A 16,993-nucleotide genomic window follows, 5' to 3' on the forward strand; every position below is an offset into this window, starting at 1 on the left:
TTGAAAGATCAGCTGTTATCCTGATTGGCTTACCCCTAAATGTAATCTGCTTCCTTTCTCTTGTAGCTTTTAAAATTCTCTCCTTATTCTGTATGTTGGGCATCTTCATTATAATGTGTCTAGGTGTGGATCTCTTATGATTTTGCACATTCGGCGTCCTGTAGGCTTCTGGGATTTGGGATTCTGTCTCATTCTTCAAGTCTGGGAAGTTTTTTCATATTATTTCATTGAATAGACTGCTCATTCCTTTGGTTTGGAGCTCTGTACCTTCCTGTATCCCAATGACTCTTACGTTTGGTCTCTTAATGTTATCCCATATTTCTTGGATGTTCTGCTCATGGTTTCTTAACAGTCTTGCTGAGCTGTCTATGTTCTTTTGCAGTTGAAATACTTTGTCTTCATTGTCTGATGTTCTGTCTTCTAAGTGTTCTACTCTGCTGGTAGTATTCTCCATTGAGTTTTTAAGTTGGTTTATTGCTTCCTGCATTTCTAGGATTTCTGTTTGTTTGTTTTTTATAACCTCTATCTCCCTGTATAGTTGATCCTTTGCTTCCTGGATTTGTTTGCGTAATTCATTGTCGAAGTGATCTTTCATTGTCTGATTTTGCTGTCTAATGTCTTCCTTGATACTCCAGATCATCTGAAGCATGTATATCCTGAATTCTTTATCTGACATTCCATCTGCTGCAGCTGTTACCTCTTCTAAAGTTGCGTTGACCTGCATTGCTTGTGGTCCTTTCTTTCCTTGTCTTTTCATACTGCTTGTGTATCTTTCCTGCAGGCGCGGGCGGCGGCTCTGCTCTCTCCTTATTCCAATCGGGGTGTTGTGGCTACCATGCCGGCAGGTCACTGGGCCTGTTCTGTGCGCTGGCGGCGGCTCTGTTCTGCCCCTACTCCAATTGGGGTGACGAGTGTACCACGCCAGCAGGCCACCGGGCCTGATCCGCCGGTCGGTTGCAGGTTTGCCTACCCTGCAGGCGCGGGCGGCAGCTCTACTCTGCCCCTACTCCAAATGGGGTGACGTGTCTGTCATACCGGCAGGCCACTGGGCCTGTCCCGCTGGTCGGTCGCAGATCTGCCCACCTTTCGGGCACGGGTGGTGGCTCTGCTCTGCCCCTACTCCAATTGGGGTGTAGTGACTACCCCGCCTGCAGGTCGCTGGGCCTGTTCCTGGCACGGGCGGCGACTCTGCTCTGCCCCTACTCCAATTAGGGTGGTGTGTGTACCACGCTGGCAGGCTCCTGGGTCTGTCACAGGTCTGCCTACCTTGCAGGCGTGGGCGGCGGATTTGCCCTACCCCTCCTACCACGCCTGCGGACCCCTGGGCCTGATCTGCACGTTGGTCACAGGTCTGCTCACCCTGCGGGCACGGGTGGCGGTTCCGCTCTGCCCCCACTCCAATTGGGGTCACGTGGCCACCACAACGTCAGGGCCTGATCTGGGCATGGGAGAAGGATCTGCTCTGCCCCTACTCCAGTTGGGGTGATGTGTGTACCACACTGGCAGGCCACTGGGCCTGACCCGCCAGTCTGTGACAGGTCTGTTTACCTTGCAAGCGCGGGCGGCGGCTCTGCCCTGCCCCTCCTACCACGCCCATGTACCACTAGGTCTCGGGTCTGCCCACCTTGCGGGTGCGGGTGGCGGCTCTGCTCCGTCCCCTCTCCAATTGGGGTCACGCGGTCACTACGCTGGCGAGCCACTGGGCCTGCTCCGGGTGCTGGCGGCGGCCCGGCTCCTCCCCTCTGGCTCGACGACAAATTGAGGAGACTCGGGTGTCTGTGCCTCACCCCCCCTACCAGGAGACCAACTGTTTCTGTCGCCGCTGGTATTGATGAAGTTCTCTCCTCCGCCGCTTTCTGATGACATCAGATCTCTGCCATGTTGGTATCCTATGCGAATGGCAGCATTTCGTTCCCCTTGCCGGGCAACCAAAGCAATGGGTGAGTCCTGACCGGCCCTCAGCAGGACGCGGACCAAGAAGCTGTTTCCGCGGGCTCCTAGCCCTGGGCCAGGGCAGTTCGGGGAGCCAGAACTTGGCCGCTCCGTGCTCGGTGTAAGCTCCGATAAGAGTAGGCTCCAAGAAGCAGTCCCCGCAGGCTGAGTTCCGGGAGCCGGAATTCGGCCGCTTAGTGCTTGGTGTATGCTCTGATAGGAGCAGGGTCCAAGAATCAGCCTCCGCAGGCTCCCCAGCCCTGGGCCAGGGCGGTTCCGGGAGCCGGAACTCGGCCGCCCCGTGCTCGGTGTTCGCTCCGATAAGATCAGGTTCTAAGAAGCACCCAGACACTGAACCCTAGCAATCTGTCTGCAAGCCGCAGGCGAATGGCAGCCTGAAATTACCTGTTCTATGGCTGAATGAGCTGCGGTCAGTCGAAAACAGGGATGGTGACGTCAGCTTTCCAACATGGTGGCTGCTGGCCTCCTCTGTGGTCTGACCGGTGTGGAGAACCGAGATGGACCGCTTCCTTTCCCCGTCTCGAACCCAGAATTCAGCCCTGAGTACGGTGCTTGCACGGTTGGCAGAAACTGCAGCGCTGTATTCCTGCGTAGCTATCTCCTCGTTTCCCAGCGCGTGCTGCAGACTCTAGCCGCGGGGCGATTTGCTGAATAAGCAGTGTTACCCTCCGTGCGACAAACCTCTCGCGTTTGAGTCCCCGTAGCCGATCCTCGTGCGATGGAAATCCTTCCTCCAGGTTCCGGAGCACCCCACTATTGCTGGAAATTCCTAACAAGATAGCCTTTAGCCGTCCTGACTTGTCATACTCCCACACAGTGAAGCAGCACACGGGGGCAATGCACTCCCCTCGCTGCCATCTTCTATTTATAGGACTATTCTTATATCCCTGAGGTAATCTCTTGAATTGATATTGTTTGGCATTCCACATAAATGTGGTTTGCTCTCTAGATTGTTCACCTATGGGTATACTGAAGAACATATCTATGAGACCAATAGTAGCATAATATTCTGGGTTATCCTGAGTGATGTTATTAATACTCTCTTCTACTTCTGGAAGATTTCCTGGTAGTGGGCTACTCCTCTGTTCAGATTATGGTAATTGTTTATGGTAATCTATATGAGACATTAAGTTTTAGAACGGGCCATACCACACTGTTAAATGACTGTGTAGTTTCAATAATATCAATTTGTAATAGTTCTTGTATTTTGTCAGAAATTTCCTTGTGACCCCCCTTTAGTGGATACATATTGCTTAGTGAATGAAGGTGTAATAGGATGAAGTCTAACAGACTGTAAAGGTCAGGTGAGCGTCGGAGGAAGAGACCACCAAGAGACTGTCTCATGCAACAGCAAAGGGTTTATTGGGGGTCCAGCATGCTGGGGCTCAGAGCTCACTTGAATAGAGCAAAGAGCCCTGAGAACAGCTTAAGCAGAGCTTATATACTTTCCTTGGAGAGGGCAGGGAGGGAAGTTCATTGACGGGTCAGGGCGAGTGGGCGGTTTGCGTGCAACCGAATAAGGGGGTAAGGGAGTACATTCTGCAGTTTGGAAGTTGGGGACAGCACATTCTGGGAACAAGATTAGCAAACAGTTCTCAAGATTATTAACCTTTCAAGACTGCATTATAACTGTGGATGACCACGTAGAAGTCTTGAGCCTTTTTAAAGGCAGTGAGATTCCAAATATTGGGGGGATGTAATCCATCCCCAGGATGTTATGTGAAAGTTGTTGTACAACTAATAAATCAGCCATAAAGGCATCTCGATTATATACAACAATATGGATCACCTGTAAGCATTCCTTCAGATATGCCTTCGACTTCCGTTTTAGCAACGATTTCTCATTCAATAGTTATTTGGTGTGCCTGGGGTGTGGCTCAATGGTAGAGTGCTCACCTAGCATGCACTAGGCACTGGGTTCAATCCTCAGCACCACATAAATGTAAAATAAAGATATTGTGTCCACCCAAAACTTAAGAATAAATATTTTTTTAAAAAGTTATTTGGCTACTTGTATCTATGAGAATTTTTAAATTATAATTTTGTTTTTGTATAAAGTGGACAAGGCAATATGTAGTCTGTTATCTGTGCTAGTTAGACATATCTGGATTGGTTCTTCCAATCTGTCACCCTCCCTGGAGTGGGTCATTGCTGAAAATTATTTGGACCTTGGGGAATGCGGTTCTGACAGAGGGGTCCCCTCCATCCATTTTTTTGAATTGAATATTGGTCTACTAGGAATAACTCAGTTGGCATTTTAGGGGTTTCTTTGTTCCCTTTTGGGAGATCCCCTCACATGGGTCCATCCCCTCATACAGGGTGGTCCTGTTTGTGCTCTTACCTGATACTGATCATTACATCCATTACACCTGGGATTTCTAAATCTGTGACAACTATTGGGCCTGTTTTGTATGTTTATATTTTGAAATTGTATTGGGAAGTGCATTTTCACCTGAGTAATAAATGAATGGTCTTGTCTGTCTCAAAGTTTCTGGCCTGTCTTAGGTATTCTATTATGTCATTTATGGTTGTGGCATTAGCTAGTGCTGCTGTTAATGTTAGTTTTAGATGACTTGTGCCTCCCTTGGTCACTAAATGTTTTATCTCCTGTTTTATAGGAATAGCTAATAGTGTAGTAGCCTCCTCAGAGTATATCATTACAATAATCCCAATCTTATGACAGTTTAATATACTGGTCGTACTGGCCGAGTATAACTGCATACCAAAGGACGACAGATCCATCATTGATGACAGGTCCACCATTGATCCAAGCTTGGGCTACCCAGCTAAATATGGAGAATGACTCAAGGGGTTGATCATTGACTACATTTAATAGTGCATCATGGATTTGTGGGTTGTCTGTGATACCTACTAGGGCTGACATTTCTTGTCCAGAAACCATCACTCTGTTTGCTTCCCTGTTCTAAAGTTTTAGTAAGTATTTGACATTCCTGGTGTCTTTCTGTGCAAATTCACTTCTATATACCTGTATCTCAGTCCTGGTTAAGTCCCTAATTTCAACAGATTGTTCTGCATTTTCAGAGTTCCCTGGAGTAATTATTTTATTTGTAATGACCATATGCATTCCTGAAGTTCCTGGATTTCCATCATGTCTGTAGGAATGGGTTAGTTTTACTTCTTTCAATAATTCTTTTGGCTAGCCTTTTTCCCCTTTGTCTATCTTCATCTATGTCTGATCGTTTTACACAATATTTCAGGTATTTCTTTCGGATCTGCTTGAGCAATTATGGGTTGCATTCCATCAGGGTTTGTTAACATTACTTTTACAGTTGTCCCTGTTTGGGAGCTTTTCCTGTGTGGCCCTATCTATGCCTCACCATTGATTTGTGGGGGGTTAATTTCGTTTTGACCAGAATTTCAATTGGTCTAGTTTTTCCTTAATCCACATCATTTCTGTAACTTAACAGCTATATGCAGTATTACCTTAAACACATGCTTTCTACAATACCATAATATAGTGCTATTGGTATATATATGCTTGACAGACATCATTCAATTAATAATTCTGCCTGTCTATATAACCATTTCACTAACCATTCCCGCATCCAGCCTTATCCTGTCAGGAAGTTGCTTTCACCCTCCCAGAAGACGGTCTTACCACAGTTTTCCCTGGGGTGCCTTTGGAGGTGGCTAATAGCAATCATAACTTGGTATATGGTCCTTTCCCCAAGGTTGGACCCCTACCAGAGCCAATCTTATCACAGTTACACAGAGGTATCTTTTGGAATTGATCACTACTCTCTTGGTTCAAGATTGGTACCCCAAGATATCACTTATATCTAGACCTTAAGCTATCATAAGCAACCCTGCCAACTACACCAATTGTCCCGAGCGACGCTATTAGTAATTACTCAGAGGCAGATTTTCTTCAAATGCAAGCATATCTTCGACACACAAACAATTAATGCACAGAGTGTTGGGTGTGCTGAAGCACCCCAACAAGCAATTAAGGCACACTAATTAAGCACTACAAACATTTCACACAATACTTGGGCAACCATAAGCCCCAAAATACCTCCAATGCCAAGCAACTTTAGCCAAAGAGCAAAGTTGTTATTGTCTACTGGTTCTCTCCTGCCGGTGGTTGGACCTCAGGGAATGATGGAGTCAATCCAGGGACAGAGAGCAAAGCACCCATTCTTACTGATATCCTCAGAGCAGCCTCGTTGATGTGGTAGAACAGTGTTTTAAATATAGTTCAAAGATGTTGGTGTTTGTTGGTCATTGCTTACACCCAGTGAGAGTCAATGTCCATTGGTCATGTCCAGTGAGATGATGTAATTGCAACAGGACATGTTCTTTGTGTATGTCCATGGAGCTGTGCTACTTATCAAATGTAACCAGTTATTGCTAAGCATGCCTTTGGCCAGTGCCTCTAATAGCTTTCTATTAACTGTAATTAGGCCTGACTAAGCATGCCTATGGCTGCTATTCCTTATGGCCAACAACTTAGTGAGTCCCAGCATGTGCCAGCACGTTTATGGCAGATGCTTCTTACATCACCCTACATCAGTCTTTCCATCTTGGTAAAATAAATCCTCTCAAATTAACTCAAGAGATACTTAAAGGAAACAATATTTCAAAGACCATCCACCAAATCATCAAAGCCTGAGAGACATGTCAGAGAAATAACCCCCTTAACTCTGCCAAGATGCCCCCAGAATTACAGAAGACAGAATAGTTCCCTGGGGAAGACTGGCAACTTGATTTCACTCACATGCCCAAGAGCAATGGGTTCCAATATTTATTGGTATGGTAGACACTTTTATGGGATGGACTAAGTCCTATCCCTCCCAAATTGAACAGGCAGGAGAAGTAGTCAAAGCCTTATTACAGAAACAATTCTCCAATCTGGGCTGTCCCACAGCCTCCAGAGTGACACTGGAGCAACTTTTAAGGTAGCTGTCCCTCAAGGAATGTCCAAAGCCCTAGTCATAAAATAACACCTCCATTGAGCATGGAGACCTCAATCCTCAGGAAGAGTAAAAAAGACTAATGACATCCTAAAGAGACATCTAAAAAAACTCACTCAAGAAACATACTACTACCCATGGCCTAAGGTGTGTCCCTTGGCCCTACTCAGAATTAGGAACACCCCCAAAACAATAGAACTCAGACCATTTGAGCTCCTATATGGAGGGCCATTTGTAAAAAAATGATATCCTTAAAGATCAGGAAAGGGCAGATCCAGTGGCCCATGACACAAAGCTAACCAAGTTCCAAGCTAAAATCTGTAAATATCACATATCTGAGCCAATCACTTCTCCTCCTCTATATGAGCCTGCAGATCTAGTTATGACCAAGACCATACCTTCAAATTCCCCAAATTTAGACCCTATTTGGAAAGGACCTTTCCCTATAATCTTATCTACCCCCTCTGCAGTAAAAGTGCTGGGACAGAGGAACTGGATCCACCACTCTCGTGTTCAAACCTGCCATCCTGAGTCGACTCCCAAAGAGACTTTTCCTTCCCAAGGATCTGAGGAATGACACTTCTGCACACGAGTAGAAGACCTGGAATATCCCTTCCTCAGAGACAATGGTGATATGTAAACTTTTCTTTCTCTCTTTCTTTATTAATGTAGACAGTGATAAAGATTGAGCCTAACAATATGCCACTAGGTCACAGAAAGATAATTGCTGGATATGTAAACTGTTACCCCTCTCCAGCACCTCTGGACTGCCTTGGTGGGTATCCCCTTATAATAAAATGACTGTATAAATTTACAATCCATAATGTTAGAAAAAGGAAGAAAGATCCTCTTTATAAACTGCTTCTCATGCCGATATTAATTTATGGCCTATAAGTCAAACTTTACCACAACTAGGTCATGGAAAGATTTTTCACCTTAGAACAGACCAGTCTTCAGACTTCTGCCACTGGTAAGTCACATATAGGCCCATGCAATTTCACCCTCCACCATCACCATCACCACCAATTTGTCACAGTGTTGGTTATTTATCTGATTTGGGAGAGATATTTATGGCTTACATACACCATTGGACATCTAACCAAGAAACCCCAGTCTGTTGGGAACAATGTAACCACACCTATGACAAATGGCCGAACATTACTAGAGAATTAGGATGGACCCCAGAGTCACTATGCCAATAAATTGTGATTTTACAAGTCAATGATTGTTTTGGGACTAATTGACTCTCTAGACCTAAAATTATTTGGCCAGCACCCAAAGGGATTCAATGTCTATGTGGAACTAACTTATGGCCCTGGCTTCTTCCAGGCTGGATAGGAAGTTGTACTATGGGGAATCCCTGGATGCAAGGGAGATGGACCCCAAGTATAGAACAGCCAGCAAATCTCTCCAATCTCAGGCATAAATGGGGATGATCTGCTTTTTGTTGGTATGATCATCAAGCTTCACTGTTTCTTATTCCACAAATTGATTTAAAAGATGTAATGTGACATGTGGAGACCCTAAGCAATTATACTTAAATTGCTCTCCATGACATTGAGGTGTTTCTCTCCTTAACACAGAAGTAACATACATGAGGAAAGCCATCTTACAAAACCACATGGCAGGTTGCAGAATCACATTGGTAAAACAGTCACGTATATATACAGCAATAAATGAGAAATTATACCCCATTTGATTCAAATGTATGATATGTCAAGATCATTGTACTGTCATGTGTAACTAATAAAAATAAAATAAAAATAAATTTAAAAACCTCATGGCTTGAGATGTCCTCACAGCACCCCAAAGAGGTACTTGAGCCATTATTAGAACTGAATGCTGAGGGGAGGGGGGATAGTAGAGGATAGGAAAGGTAGCAGAATACAACAGACACTAGTATGGCAGTATGTAAAAACGTGGATGTGTAACCGATGTGATTCTGCAGTCCGTATACGGGGCCAAAAATGGGAGTTCATAACCCACTTGAATCAAATGTATGAAATATGATATGTCAAGAGCTTTGTAATGTTCTGAACAACTAATAAAAAAAAAAGAACTGAATGCTGTGTTCACATACCTGACAACTCTGGCAATATGACTGACATCCTTAAAGATTTACATACTCAAATATAGGCCATGTCCTCACCAGCCTTATCATGGGGACAACGTCTTAATTCTTGGTTCTCTGGTACCTCCTGGTGGAAAACATTGTTCGTTTCTGTTGTCATCATCATACTTGTTGGTATGTTCCTATGCTGTGACATTTATTGTTGCATTAATCTTCTTCTAGTACTGATAACTTCTTGTATCTCTTGTAGACCACACATCTCTCAAAAGACCCTCCAGCCTATTGCTTCCCAAACAGATTTTACCACAGACCTCTCCACCGGCTAGCCCAATTTTAAAAAGGGACCTCCAAACTGCTTGCTCCCACACCACCCACTTCCAGCTCCAGGCAGCCAGGGCAATCATTGGCCACTTTCCTTATAGTAGTAAGGAGTTCCTAGATTTGGAGGGGGAAATGAAGCCAAATTGAAAAAAGGTATTTAGCAAAGATAGATAAATTGGGTCAGATTGAAAAAACAGACCAAACCAGTTTGGGTCTGAAAGGTTGGAGATTGCAGCCAAGAGAGATTGAAATGTTAATGTCCCCAAGAAGCCCAGTCTATACACTTTCCTAAACAATTGTTAATGAACCCACTCCTGAGCACACAGGGAACTGCTAATTAAATTCACTCTGGGCACCTCTTCCTGCAATGATCACTCCACCCTGGCCCCTCCAGCCCACCTGTTACCCACCTTTGGGGTTTTCTCCCTATCAGATATATAGCATGAGGGGAAATGAACAAGTTAAGGGGTAAGAATGTACACCAACAAAGAAAACTTTAGATGTATCAAAGAGATAGGACTTCCTCATTGCAGGGATTCTGCCTTTCAGGTCCTCTTCTTTCTCTGGAGAAAATTCTGTTCTCCTATCTTTAAATAAAACTTCTTACTTTCTATTCTATGCTTGCCTCAGTGTGCTTCTTTGGTGTTGGACTTCAACATTTGAGGAAGCTGGACTTGTCAAGGTAATTGTTAACTGGCAATATCAGGAGGTAGGACTACACCTTACTGCAGACACTGAAGGGACAGAACCATGTCCTTAAGCCAGGCAAGGGCCATTCTGAGAAGCTCTGATACTGAGGAAATAAGGAAGAAACAAAGTACAGCTCAACAAGGAAAGTTCATGAGTTGGGAGCAAGATTGGGTGATTCACTTCAAGGACCTACCTGGCAGCTCCTCCTCTTCCTTGATTTACATATAAGAAGTGTGCTGGACACCAGGATCACCACTCCTCTGGGAAGTCACCTTCTGCCTCCTTCAGCATGCGCTCTCTCCAGCTGCCACTCAGGGCTGGCCCTGCTGCCCTGCTCCTGATCCTATGCCTGCAACTGGGATTCAACAAAGCTCTGGAAAACCCGTGAGCCAAGCCCTTCCTTCCACAGAGAAACCTTAGGGAGGGCTTCTTTCCTAATCAGGAAATCTGTACATCCCTTCCTATAGATTTTTAAAACTTCCTGGGACTCCAGTTCCAAAGAACTAAGTAAATTCTAATTGCTGGACCCTATCCAGAACAAAGAAGGAGGATCTTTCAGGACAGTCATAAAAAGCCAGTGTTTGGAGATGTTTGCTGGAGTGATGTGATTCTGTGGCTATGCTGTCTTCTCCTATGGGTGACTCCCCTCTCCCATCCCACAGCAGATAAACAGCAGAACCTGTAGGGTGTTATTAGTAAATGACGTGTGGTATTGTACTTGAATCTTCATTTCTTTTTTCTGTTTGTAAACTTGTTCTTTTTGTCAATGGAAATAAAATGGAAACTGATCTATTTTAAGTAGAATTCAGTTGCTTCTTAAAATGAAACTAAGTCCAGACACAATATCCAAACCCACCCACAGGCAAAAATTCCTGGGGCTCTAATGCTAAGCAGCTCATCCAAGCTCACCATCTCCCCCCAGCTCCCTGGTGGTTCCAGTCCCCCTGCCAGTCTCATGAGCTAGTCACTGAGTTCTGTGCTTTTTTTTTCCCTCTTAGACCTAGACGGAAGGTGTTGCATTTTCATTTGGATATGCCACGGACAGCAAAGCCAAATGAAGAAGTCAGTGTGAAACTTGAACTTCGAACAGAACTGAGAGAATGCATGGTGGTAAGTACAGGCCTGAGGAGGGACCTCCAGACAAATCTTACTTTTTATTAGGAACAAAATTGAATTGCTGTCTCTCACTTTTGTGTTGCATGATATACCTAACCTCCTCATAAGTTTTGCTACTTGAGACTCAGAACAATTGTCGGAGCATGGGGCAGATGGCCATTCTCATTTTAGAGATAAGGAAACTCTGATCCCAAGAGGTTTAGGAAAGATGAGAAAGGAGGGTAAGGAGTGAGAAAGAAAAAGAAAAAAGAAGTGAGAAAGAGGGAAAGTAAAAGGAAAACAAAGCCTAAGAGCTGATGGAGAACCAGTCACAGTTCCTCCAAGGCCCTGAGCATTCCTGGTCTGGGATGGAAGCCTGGACAGAGGGTTCTTGGTAGGACTGATTGCAACCCCATGCAGTAGGGTAAGGCATGGAACAGAAGGACTTGCAGAGCATGGTGCCTCATCTCCAGTGAGCCCTGAGCCAAGTCTGCCTTTCGCTCCCCCTTCCTCTGCTCTTTTGCTTCAAGTCACCAAAAGTTGGCTCTTGTTCTGGCCCCACCCTCCACTCCACAGATTGTCCTCTTTTTCCCAGTTCAGCATTTCTTGGAGAGAAGTCTAATTTGTAGATTAGACTGCAGTAGAACAGAAGTTCTCGAATCATGATGAGCCTAAAACTCACCTGGCCATCCTGTCAAAGGACAGATTCTGATTCCAAGGTGTAGAGAGAAGCCAGAACTTCTAGATGTCTCAGGAACTCCAGAGCATGCAGAAGCTGTATTCCAAGGACAGTACTTTGAGCAACCTGGGATTAGAGCACTACATCACTCTGTATTTCCCTACAACATGAGTTTCCTGATTTGAATGAGATCTAAGGGACACAAAATTGCTAGCATGAAGATAGCTATTCATGTAAATATATTCTGGAAATATCTTTATTCTTGTAAAAGAGTCTTGATCAGAAAGTGCAGAACATTCTTGCTGTTTAGTCAAATTTTTCTATTTGAAGTCCAAAAATCTGAGCCATTTATTCTAATTTGAGTGAAAGGGAACCTGAGTGATAGTTTTCAATTTTGTTATTTGTTTAAGCATAACTAAAAATGAGAATGAGGAAAATGTGTAGAAAATATATGCATAAAATTTTTGTGATAATGGTAATTTCTGGTGGTGATAGACAATGAAAGTCTGTTTCTACCCCTAAAGAAATGATAGGTGTAATAAAGTGTTTAAATCAATAAAATGACATGTAATGTTATCATCAATAAAATTATGTTTTTAAGCATCTTGTTAGTACAATAAGAGAAAATGACCTTTAAAAAACCTACCGAAGTGCAAATAAAAAGAATAAGAAACTCCTTAGAGTGAGTAATTGTGCAAACAGGAAATATCTCAGGTCAAAGGAAATTATATTAGTTTTAGTCAACCAATTTTATTTGTAGATTTCAATCAACAAAAGAATATAACTACAAAAACATCTTTATATTATAATTTATACTTTCAGGAAACTATAATTTGTTAATATAAATTTGAAGTTTACACCCCCTAATTTTCTATCAATTATAATAATTCTACAACTAAATTTTTGATAAATTGAGATCTTAGGCTCACATTTGTCTATTTTAAAATCAAAGTAGAATAGGTTGTTCCTATAATTTTGTATTTGAAGATAAAGATCATATAAGACTTTAAGGATAAAGAACACTTGTGGTTAACCAAAAGACTTAAGCATTTTTGTATTATGGACCATTTTACTGGTCTTATAAAATATATGAAATAGTTATCAGAAAATTGCTTTTAAATGCATAAAGTGCATTGGATTACATAGAATAGTTATCATATTGAATGACAACAATAAAAGTTCTGATACAGTGACATATGTGTTTACATGATACATTAGCTGGATTTCTCCATTTAGAATATTAATATACATTTCAAATATTTAGAATATTAAGATACATTTCGTTTTATGAAAACATTGTCTGTAATGGTTGTTGTTGCTCAGCTTGAATAAAGAAGTTCACTAAACTGTGCTGGTCTTTGTCATATGTCATTCATTCATGCTATGCTGGAATTCGACTGGATTCTGATACTTCTGCTGCAATTATACAGTGATAAAATTTCCATTCATGACAATATTGTATTGCAAATGTGATTTTAAAAAAAACTAAGCAATACAAGTATAGGCTTCTCTAAACATCAAGATCCCCACCTCAGGGGTTCTGAGCAGCATTCCAATGGGAAAAATGTGAAGGGTTATTCCAGGTGGAATTGCCAGGTACCTGACCAAGCTTCAGGGATGTGTAGGCTGCGGATGTTTCAGTCATACTGATGCAGCCATTTTAATTGCCACCTTTTTGTTCAGGTTGGTGATGAGTACAGGTCATGTTCAAGGTATTTGAGTCTATGAACTGTATTTTGTTGCTCCTGGTAAAAAAGTTGCATATGCTATAGAGGCAACGTATAGCATTGAAGAATGCTAATAAAATCTTGGAGAAGTGAAGATACAATTTTTTTCCACCTGAGTTCACAGACATAGTATACTCCATCCACAGATCCCTCTGGGTGGATGGGTCTTGGGATACAAATGCTAACTAGACAACTGAAATGTACAGAAGCAATAATTGCAGATACTAAAGCAATCTCAAGCTGAAAGAGGAAAAAGGAACCATCATGGTTCTACTTGCTTATCTAACAGCCAGGCTTGGGATTCCATGGCTGTTTCTACCTGACCATGGAGGAAGTCAGAGGGAAAGGTCTAACTTCTGTCATCCCAGGTCGCAGGATCCGCAGGGCCCTGTCACGTGATGACAACAAGGTCTGACCTTGACATGTACACCTGAGCAGCCAGGATGCTGTCTCACTGGGTCACAGATCAAAACTTCATACAGGTCAATTCCCCAAGCTCCAGCTGTTAATCTAAGCAAGCTGCTCTCTGATGAATGGCAGCCCTGGGATGAGCTCTCCTTGCCCTGGGAGTCATAGCATCTTCCTATCCCCTCCTGAGTCTCACACCCACACTTCTCAGACAGGAGATTGAGGACTTGAGGAGAGAAAACTGGAGAACACTGACTGACCCATGAATGGACACCACATAAGTGGGCTCCTGCATGCCTCTAGCCCATCTCCACTTTCTTCTTCTCTGTCTTTCCATTCCCGGCCTGTTCCCTAGACTAACACTGAGTCCTCTTTCCCCACCAGGTTAGAGCTCAACTCAGAAGCAATGTCCGAATGAAGGGTCACTTCAACCAAAAATTCACCGGCTGTCTCTGTGAAGATAATCCATTTACCTTCTTCTGGGACTTTTACAGTAAAAGTAAGTACAAGCTTTGTCCAAAGAAGGAGTTATCCACCCACCAGTGAGGAAGACCAGAAACAAATGTTCAGCACAAGCTCTGGGGGAGTAACGGAGGGGTGGCTGGAAAGGAAGACCCCAGGAGCAGTCTATGAGGACAAAGCCCAGGCTTTAAAAGGGAAACACTACATGAGAAAAACTAAGAAGGGAAATCAATTTGCAAATGATTTAGGGAATATGATCTTTGTCCTCATCTCTTCCAGACACTGCAAAAATTGCAATATTGATTGACGTAATTAATGAGAAAGATATCTGTGATGATATTTCAGTGGTTCCCAACGAAGGAAACCAACAATATATTGTGCGTACCCTGTTCATACATTAATGGAAACCGCTTTTGTGTCCATCAGCACCCATGTGGTTTTCTCCAAGTAAAATTGGCTGGGGTTCCTGTTGAGGTCTGTAAAATAAACTGTTCAAGCTTCTCCATGTTTTGTTGTGTCTTTCCTCCAAAATCTATCCTGAAAATCCCAGAATACCCAAAATTTCTAGAACCTTAATCATTCAAAGAAACTTTATTAAGGAAATTTATTGCTCTTACCACCCCATACCCATTAAAATAAAGAAGGAAAAAAATAAGTAGGGAAGAAAAGAGCCATTCTCACAGAGAAGAAAGGTAGTAACCCCCAAACTCAGAACCAATGAGACACAGAGTCATGATGGGCAGCCAGGTCTCCCTGCTTCTTGGTCTTCCTCACCCCATGGCCTCCAGGTCTGCCTTGAGATTCCAGGGGATGGGACTTATGCTGCATGGTGTGAAGCCAGGCTTCTTTTCATCCAGTGACAAAGGACTATGACACTCAGGGACACTGGGTTCCTGTGCTGCCCGCCTGAGGAGCTGAGACATAATACAGGAGGCTGGAACAGAACAAAGGAAGTCCCAAGGGGCTGCATCAGAGAGGGCCACCAAGTGCTTCCTGAGAGAAGAAGAGGAATGTGAGCAAGTTCTTGGGCATATAATGGGCAGAGGGTACTCTGGCAGATGGAACAGCAAGTCACCAAGACCCCAAAGTGTAAAATGGTGGTATGTTCTGGGCAAGTAGCACTTTGAAATTAGGCAGAATTGAGTGAGAGCAAGAGGGATAGAGTGGATTGTGCTGAGGGACCGCAGAAGAATGAGTAGAGACTGAGTGTGTCTGAGCAAGAATGTGGGACCTCGTCTTCCAGGCCAGGGCTCCCAAACAGGTATCAGAATCCAAGACAGGAGTTCTAAAAGAATAAAAGTAGATGTATATGGAAAGGTAGCCTCATCATGGTCTGCCAGGCAAAAATAAGGGAAGAATCTTGACCCAACCAAGTGGTATCCTGATCCTTTCACTGGGAGTTGGGAGTCAAGAGTCAGGAAAGAACCTAGAAAATTTCTGGATTTTCTCACATGACTGCAGACCTATGAGGATGCATAACCACAAAGGGAAACAGGAAAGTTTTGTAGTGTCAGAATAGGGAAGTTTTCTTCTCTGATCTCTGAGCATTCCAGAAAAAGACTTTCCATTACAATTTGGCAGCTCCTTCCAGAAGCTGCCTGAGGCCACCCTATACACACTGGACTGTTATGTCTACAATACTATCACAAGCACAAGTCCATCTCCCCCTGTCTGCACAAATATGGGGATTCAGCAGTTGATGGCACTGAACTCAGTGCAAGTCATCCCTCGTGGGGCTCACTCGCAATTAGACCAGGGAACACATGTTTCTTCCTCCCCAAATTGAATACTGGAGCCTAAACCAGGGAATAAGGCAAAATCAAACAAACAAAACAAACACACACCAAAAAATTATGGGAGTTGCCATGATTTCTAATTCACATAAATCCTTCCTCTGACACACATGGCCATTCACTTATGGACTGATCATTGGTCCAAGTTCAAGGAATAGCACAAAATTGACATACAGAAAACTTAACTAACTCTTTTATTCTCCCCCACCCCAATCTTCTCCCCATTTAATTTTTCTGTGCAAGGACAGTCCCATAAGGCCTGGGGACCTCATAACATTCTATTACAATTGGTTACCATTCAGGTGGGTGACACATTTTCCAGTAAAGAAAAAACGAGCCACTTACCTGGCAACAGATGCCAGGAGAGGATAATCACAGGCTGAACACCACTCCTGTCCTGATAGCAAGACTTCTTTAAAATAGAGAAAAGACCCAGGGCTGCCACTCCAAAGGAACTGAATTTTAAACCTAAGCAATTGAAAAATTCTTATATAGGACTGAATTTATTAGCAGTTAACTTCCTTTGATATCTGTATTAAGTAGGATGAGTTTTGGGAGCTAGGAAACAAATTGAGTTATTTTAAAAGAAAATTGGAGTTTTGTGAACTGTGAAAACTATACTTGTTGCTATTGTACCTTCTACAGCTTCTAGAACACTGATTGTCTTGGGACTTAATATTTTTTATTGAATTAACTTGATAACCCCTCTCCCTAAGGCCATTAGGTTGAGCTGGCAAAAGTCTGTTGGGTGAGGTAGAGAGTAAAACCTTAGTGGTTGGTCTTCAGAAAGTCAGAGAGGTTGTAAGCAGCCTAAAGCCTAAGCAACTCAAAGAAAAAGGCTATAAGGAACATTCACTAAG

The 16,993-nt window shown here is 43.3% G+C and overlaps 1 protein-coding gene across 1 annotated transcript; it reads left to right on the plus strand.

Moving 5' to 3' along the window:
* The first annotated feature begins 10,218 nt into the window (after window positions 1-10,218).
* Window positions 10,219-14,813, plus strand: LOC131423802 (prolactin-inducible protein homolog). The gene is made up of 4 exons (XM_058575730.1): window positions 10,219-10,353; window positions 10,968-11,079; window positions 14,263-14,377; window positions 14,620-14,813. Exons 1-4 carry the CDS (start codon window positions 10,259-10,261, stop codon window positions 14,739-14,741), a joined length of 444 nt encoding a protein of 147 aa, XP_058431713.1. The 5' UTR covers window positions 10,219-10,258; the 3' UTR covers window positions 14,742-14,813.
* Window positions 14,814-16,993: the final 2,180 nt, after the last annotated feature.

The sequence above is a fragment of the Marmota monax genome, unplaced genomic scaffold (assembly GCF_021218885.2).
Source record: "Marmota monax isolate L192 unplaced genomic scaffold, Marmota_monax_Labrador192_F-V1.1 WCK01_AAM20220418_F8-fsc00122, whole genome shotgun sequence".
NCBI lineage: Eukaryota > Metazoa > Chordata > Mammalia > Rodentia > Sciuridae > Marmota > Marmota monax.